The following is a 726-nucleotide window of genomic DNA, read 5'->3' on the forward strand; positions in this document are numbered from 1 at the left end:
TCCAGCTACTGGCTCTTTAAGAAAAAAAACCTGAACCCCACATACACGCTTACACATGCATTTACATTCCCCTGCACATGCATGCACCCCCACATACATAGAGGGACACACCTGCACAAGTCCCACATGCAAGTACACGCATGCACCTCCCCCACACATGCAGCCCCCACCCCCCAAGGGTGGTCAGGGCGGGGGGGCATGACCTCTGACTCCCCAGGACGTTCCCCACCCCCATCTCCAGACCCAGCCCTGCTGCTCCCACCCGGCACATGCCGCCTCTGACCCACACATGCCCCATGGGCTACCCCAGACTCACCCCGTGGTGCTCAACCCCTGCAAAGGGCAGCCACAACACCTGCCACCATGACCCCCACGGTCAGCACCAGGTACGGCCCCCCCGGGCACAGCCTTGTCCTCCCAACAGCACACGCCCGTCTCCGCAAGCAAACACACTGGCACACGCAAGACCACCTGGCTGCAGCCACACTTGCAACACGCTATTGCCACGAGTGCCACATGTACCAGGACGGCTTCCTGCACCAGCTGGTGCTGCCCCCCCAACCGGTGCAGGTGCCCCGGCAACAGCCCCGGCCTCCCTCGTTTGTTAGGACCTCTCATTAGGTCTTACCTGCCCCACGCCCGTCTGCACGATGCGCAGCCCCAGCTTGGCCTCCATCTCCGCTTTCGCCAGTGCTGGGGGGGGGGCAGGGGGGAGGGTGGTCAGGG

At 63.5% G+C, this 726-nt stretch overlaps 1 protein-coding gene across 1 annotated transcript in view; it reads right to left on the minus strand.

The window, feature by feature from the left end:
• PTPRN (protein tyrosine phosphatase, receptor type N) overlaps positions 1 to 726 on the minus strand; it is a 32,434-nt gene that overhangs the window by 11,421 nt on the left and 20,287 nt on the right. Inside the window, 1 exon segment of the mRNA XM_019522830.1 lies at positions 629 to 693. Within this exon segment, the coding sequence (XP_019378375.1) occupies positions 629 to 693 (65 nt within the window).

Source organism: Gavialis gangeticus, unplaced genomic scaffold (assembly GCF_001723915.1).
Source record: "Gavialis gangeticus isolate Ggan-Ray unplaced genomic scaffold, GavGan_comp1, whole genome shotgun sequence".
Lineage (NCBI taxonomy): Eukaryota > Metazoa > Chordata > Crocodylia > Gavialidae > Gavialis > Gavialis gangeticus.